This window comes from Adiantum capillus-veneris, chromosome 28, assembly GCF_014529385.1.
Source record: "Adiantum capillus-veneris isolate H3 chromosome 28, ASM1452938v2, whole genome shotgun sequence".
In the NCBI taxonomy this organism is placed as follows: Eukaryota; Viridiplantae; Streptophyta; class Polypodiopsida; order Polypodiales; family Pteridaceae; genus Adiantum; species Adiantum capillus-veneris.
Genome location: NC_140958.1, coordinates 42,305,717 through 42,311,830, shown reverse-complemented (window position 1 = coordinate 42,311,830; position 6,114 = coordinate 42,305,717). Strand labels below are relative to the sequence as shown.

The following is a 6,114-nucleotide window of genomic DNA, read 5'->3' as shown; positions in this document are numbered from 1 at the left end:
ACAGACTTTGAAATTAGCAGAATATGAGTAAGTAGAATATGTGAGCTTTTTTTATTTAATAGACATCTCAAAACATGGTACAATTGTGTATGGGAACTTGATAAGAGTTGCTCCTAGTATAGATAAAATAGTGCTCGAATTTGTTTTCTATTTGAAATACACATCAAGTTTGACTCTTTTGAGGATACTACTTTGGTCTTGATAAAATCTAGTTTTTGTCTTAATCAAATCCATGGATGAGTCGGCCACACTTAACAGTAGACATATAGGAAACTGGGATATGCTTACTAACCTTTGGAAAGCTGTTTGAAATACAAAATACGATAACACTAGAAATGTATTAGGATGGTTATACGAGCCAGTGGAATGAGATGTTTTACTATTTTTGATACATAGAATATCATTTTTTTTTGTTAATGAAGCCATAAACCTTTTGTGGAGGGTATCGTTGAGAGATGGCATTAATTGGGGTTTTTGAAAATGTAATTGAATTACAAACAAGATGTTGCCCGACTTTGGTTAGGCTGTCTATATTTTTCTTTAACCCAAAAATATATAGATGTTTGTATTAGATTTGGTAGTAGATGCTAGCATTTCTCCTTGGGGAAACTTGGTGAATATTGAATACATATGACTTTATAATAAAAGTTTATCTTATTTAAAAGTTCAACTAAATGGTCAATCCTTAGGGTAAGCTGTAAACTAGGTCTATAGGTGTGACATGGATAATAATTGGATCCAGTGTCGGCACCTGCAACACGCACAAACATAGCCAGTTCGAACTGAATGTTTTTGTATGGATGTAGGTAACAATTGGATCATTCTCCATGTAGATGTAGTGGAAGCCCATCCCAAAAAAAGTGGACACACAAAGATACAACATTAAGATATCAAATTATAATGATCAAAGATCAAATTTTTGATTTAAATGACTGTATTATCCATTAGATACAGAATGTTGTATTGGTGTATATGAAATGTTAATTGAGTTTTATGACATCTTGTTTTAAAATTTGTTATTTAAAATATTATTTAATACAATTGTTTATGTATGGTTCAATTATGAGAGAATTTTCATACTTAAACGCGTGCACACGTGCGCACACATATACGTATGTATGTATGTGTGTGTGTATATACATATGTACATACACATGTACGTATATATATATATACACACGTACATACATATGTGTGTGTATGTACGTTTATACATATATATGTATGTATGTGTGTGTATATATATACACGTACATACGTACATGTGTGTGTGTAGCGAGCGAGCGAGAGAGAGAGAGTCATCGTGGCAATGTGTGCGAGAGTGTGTTATGTGTTTGTGTGCGCTGAATGAGACAAACATATTTATCTATCTGTGCTAAGAATATATCTGCTATTTGGACGTGCAAATACACCATTCAATGTTTTCTATGGTCTATGTGCATGTATTTGCACCTTCAAATGTCAAATATAGTAGTTGGTCTTATTTGGTGTATGTGAAGGCCATCTTGGACATTGTTCACTATATCGTTTTGTGGGCACCTTCAAATGTCAAATATAGTAGTTGGTCTTATTTGGTGTATGTGAAGGCCATCTTGGACATTGTTCACTGTATCGTTTTGTGGGCATCACTGACTTTTGCCCAACGCAAATTTCGATATGGTTGGTTTTGCGGACACAACATGTGAAGAGGGACAAGAATAAGATTAATGAACGTCAACCTTGTGAAGCCATGTGCGCCGTGTGAATGAGGCTTAGGAGCCCTGTGGTGTTGACGTGGCGAGTGGGCCCTCAAAGTGTCCAAACCAGGCTGTGAACGCAAAGGCTTGAACCCACTTGCAAAGCAGGGCTAGCGTTTCGGCGCGGGGGAATGCATCATTTTCATCCCAAGCAAGGAGCGACTTAGAGAGAAGAGACTGAAGGCGCCGTTGCTTCCCGTCCAATCCAGCGCGCATTGTCATTCCCTCTCAGGTACTCCTCTCTTTCCGCAGCTTTTTTTTTTGCTTTTCTGTTGCAACCTGCTACTGGCGCACTTTTGAAGTGCTACATTCCGCCCTAACTGACCCAGAACCTCTCCTTTTAGCTTGGCTCCTCTGGGCACCGTCTAGCTCTACTAAGTACTTCATCCCCTTGCTTAGCTCAACCTTTCCACGGTCCACCCCCAACAAGGATTGCAAGCAAGCTTTTCACATCTGTGTGTGTATACAGATTGCAACATTGCGCTCCCAGCTCGCTTCCTCCAAGGCCCTGTAATGGGCTGCATTCGAAGATGGGCTATGTGGGCGCTCTTTTTGGCAATGCTGTTGGCATGTGCGGGGAATTGTCAGGTCTTTGCACAGATGGATGCAGAGAATCTCGGTGTTTTGTCTGATTTCAAAGCTAGTATGAAGAATGGGGATCAACTGGGATGGGAAGATAGTCAAGATCCATGCTCTTGGAAAGGCATCAAGTGCTCTGGAAGCTTCATTTCGTCCATCAACTTGGCCAGTCTTGATTTGGGGGGCTCCGTTACTCCGAATCTTAACAAGCTTGCCTCGCTTACCTCAATCTCCTTGCAGAGAAATGGGTTTACAGGCCCCCTTCCTTCGCTAAGTGGGCTCTCTAGCCTGCAGTCTTGCTACTTGAATGACAACAACTTTGACACCATTCCGTGGGATTTCTTCAGCACTCTCCCAAGTCTCAGATACTTGTACATGCACAACAACCCGCTGCTCAATTCCTCATCTGCCGAAGGCGGTTGGTCTCTTCCTGCAGACTTGCAAGCATCAACTTTCCTCACTAATCTTACCCTCACCAATACAAGCTTGGTAGGTGAGATTCCTTCATTTCTGGGTAGCATGAGCAGCTTAAGTGTGTTGAGCCTTGCCTATAACAAGCTAGGAGGTGGAATACCGAGTTCCTTAGGCTCATCGAGCTTGCAACAATTCCAAGCAAATAATCAGTTGGGACCGAGGCTGTCAGGCAATCTGAACGATGTTGGAAACATGATATCACTGCGGTTGCTCTGGCTACACGAGAACGAGTTTTCAGGTATTCTTCCTCCAAATCTGACAAACTCGATCTCGTTGAGTGATCTCAGGCTGAACAACAACAAGCTAGTGGGTCCGATCCCCCCTTCATATACGACACTGCCCCTCACCGTCTTTGCGGTGGAGAACAATCAGCTTGACGGTCCGCTACCCCGCATTGGGGCCAAGTTCACATACCACAATAATCTATTTTGCCAGGACACGATGGGGGCGGCATGTGCTCCTCAGGTTTCTGCATTACTTGGTTTCCTTGGTAATGTTAATTACCCGAATAGGCTAGTAAGCTCTTGGAGTGGTGATAATCCATGTGCGTCCTGGATCGGCATTTTATGCGATTCTAAGGGCAATGTGGTGGTTATTAACCTGGCCAGTTCTAACCTTTCTGGTGTAATTGACCCAAGCATTGCACAGCTAACATCCCTCACCACTTTGAAGCTGAATGATAACCACCTTACTGGTACGGTGCCGTCGGCTCTTGCTAGCCTTGCTTTATTAAAAACCCTGGATGTAAGCAACAATAACCTCACTGGGCCATTACCAATATTCGCTCGCGATGTTGGCGTTAATACTGCCGGGAATCCATTTATCAACATGTCCATTTCTTCTTCATCTAATGGACCTGCAAGTAGCAACAAGGCAAAGGAAAAAACACGGTTGCCCAATGCCATACCCATCGCAGTTGCCGTTCTCGTGACCCTTATTGCTCTAGCCTCTATGATGGTCTGCTACCGCTGCAAAAGAAGAAATGCTGATGAAAAGAGGCCCACAAAGCAGCCGTTAGGTGTACGAGATTCAACTAGGGTGGGTTCTGAGGACACAAGCTTTGCTCTCTCTTTGCGAACTCTCCAAATGGCAACTGACAATTTTAGTGCAGAATTTTACTTGGGAAGGGGAGGCTTTGGCTCCGTGTACAAGGGGCGTCTTGATGATGGCACCCTCGTAGCGGTGAAGAGAATGGAGACAGGTGTAATGACTAGTCAGGGGCAAAGGGAGTTCCAGTCAGAGGTGAATGTGTTGACTAAGCTACGGCACCGGCATATCGTCGCAATACTTGGCTACTGCATAGAAGGAGATGAGAAGGCTCTTGTATACGAGTACATGCCAGCCGGAACACTAAGCCAGCATCTGTTTGGTTGGTCTCGAGGTGGTCTGTCGCCACTAAGCTGGAAGTCTCGGCTATCCATAGTGTTGGATGTTGCGCGTGGATTGGAATACCTCCATGGGCTTGCGCAAAGCAGGTTTATTCACAGGGATTTGAAGCCCTCCAATATACTCTTGGATGAGAATCTCAGGGCGAAGATATCAGACTTTGGATTGATGAGATTAGTTCCAGAGGGCGAGCAGCAGTCTGTGCAAACTTTGGTGGCGGGAACAATTGGTTATCTGGCTCCTGAATACGCAAGTACGGATTTCGGGTTTACTCCCACATTGAAACTGTACTCTAATTGGATTCATAGGTGACATAAGCTATGCATGCAGGATAATGATGATAAATCTGTTTTCTTAGTTCATTAGTTGGGGTTTTTCTCTGTGCTTTGTAGTTGCTTTAAAGAGTGTGAAGCCAAGTGCTGTTGCATTAAGCTCATAGAAACATGCCATGCGATTTTCAGTAGTAGTCTTTAGCATACTTGTCGTGTATTCGGTACTGCGTGTGTTATGTCTGGCAATGTGTGATTTGGTTTGGTTGTGAGATGAATGCATTTGCATGATTTAGCAATGAATAGTTTTTGTTGAGCATCAAGTCCTTTGCTTTTAAATGAATGCTTTGATTATTCGCCCTTCATTGAGTTTTATCCTTTGCAGATACTGGGCATATCACTACAAAAGGGGATGTCTTCAGTTTTGGTGTGGTGATCATGGAGCTTATAACAGGCCAACCTGCCGTGGACAAATCACAGCCAGGGGGAGGTAGTCACCTGATGTTGTGGTTTAGGCGGGTCATAAAACGAAAGGACAAGCTTTTGGAAGCACTAGACCCTAGCATGGCCATTGACTGCGATGATGATGAAACAGTGCAAGGCATATGTATGGTTGCTGAGCTAGCAGGACATTGCACTAACAACGAAGCATCGTCGAGGCCAGATATGGGTCATGCTGTGAATTTGCTGGCTCCATTGGTGAAGGGATGGAAACCTTCAGATGATGTCGATGATGAAAGTGAAGCCAATCTGACGCCAGAAGAGGTCCGAAGGAAGTTGCTTTCATTGAACGATTTGACGATGACGATGGACGTGATTAGTGACAGTAGAACAGCTAGTTCATCTTCAAGGCCAGCACAGTGGCAAGAGTGTTCTAGTTGCCCGCGAGAACTGTGAAGGTGGTCTGATTGGAATAGGAAGTAACAGATTAAAGCTCCTCTTTTTTGAGGCCATTGTAGCATACACAATTTTACAGGATTGGCCCCCGATGCCGGGGACATTGATTGAATGCCATCGTCTTGGTGGTTTGTTCAAGCATTCTTGATGGGCACTTCAATTTGTACACAAAAACACACAGGGTTTGAATTGTTCTCTCAATGATGGAAGATGAAGTGCCCTCTTAGTTGACATTCAAGGGGCACTCATTACTGTTTTGATACTTGGCTGTGCTTCAGAGACATCATGCTTGTACTGGTATGTTTTGTAGGTGCTTAGATGTGAAGCTTTCAAGGAGAGAGCTGCGCCAAAAGTAAGGGAGTATTTCTTAGTGTCTCAGGATGTTCCACACATGTAGCTTTCGAAGAAAGTGTGTGTGTGTGTGTTGTGTGTGCGCGCACGTATACACACATACGTTTGTACATATGAAAGACGCATGCGCATGAACAAGTATGTGTATTTGTATGAGGCAGTTCACCTGGTAGCTTGGTTTCCAAAATGTTGGCAACAACTTTTTTGGTTTACATGGAGTGTTTCCATTAAAAAATTTGGCAACATGTTGTCAACAAGTTTCCACAGGGCTCCATGCCAAAAAGGGGTGGAGCAAGATGGCAACCGTAATTAAAGACAGAGGAAAAAGCGTTCCTCCTTAAATGGAGGAAAGAAAAGCCTTTTTGCATGTTACTCTCGCCTACTTTTTCCCGTCATTTTGCTTAAAAAAGAAATCTCTCTTG

The 6,114-nt window shown here is 43.0% G+C and overlaps 1 protein-coding gene across 2 annotated transcripts; it reads left to right on the top strand.

Annotated features, from left to right (window-relative positions):
• Positions 1 to 1,854: 1,854 nt before the first annotated feature.
• LOC147420330 (receptor-like kinase TMK4) lies at positions 1,855 to 5,677 on the top strand. 2 transcript variants are annotated; one of them, XM_086504761.1, is made up of 3 exons: positions 1,855 to 1,968; positions 2,206 to 4,428; positions 4,830 to 5,677. In XM_086504761.1, exons 2-3 carry the CDS (start codon positions 2,250 to 2,252, stop codon positions 5,339 to 5,341), a joined length of 2,691 nt encoding a protein of 896 aa, XP_086360887.1. In that variant the 5' UTR covers positions 1,855 to 1,968; positions 2,206 to 2,249; the 3' UTR covers positions 5,342 to 5,677. The 2 variants fall into 2 exon arrangements, with proteins under 2 accessions (XP_086360887.1, XP_086360886.1); XM_086504760.1 differs by having other exon boundaries at positions 1,869 to 1,968; positions 2,081 to 4,428.
• Positions 5,678 to 6,114: the final 437 nt, after the last annotated feature.

Bases quoted from the DNA above. Each gene is read 5' to 3' on its own strand.
- LOC147420330 (XM_086504761.1), top strand. From the start codon at position 2,250: ATGGGCTGCATTCGAAGATGGGCTATGTGGGCGCTCTTTTTGGCAATG. The intron at 4,429-4,829 runs GTACGGATTTCG...TATCCTTTGCAG, and splicing joins TCTGGCTCCTGAATACGCAA to ATACTGGGCATATCACTACA.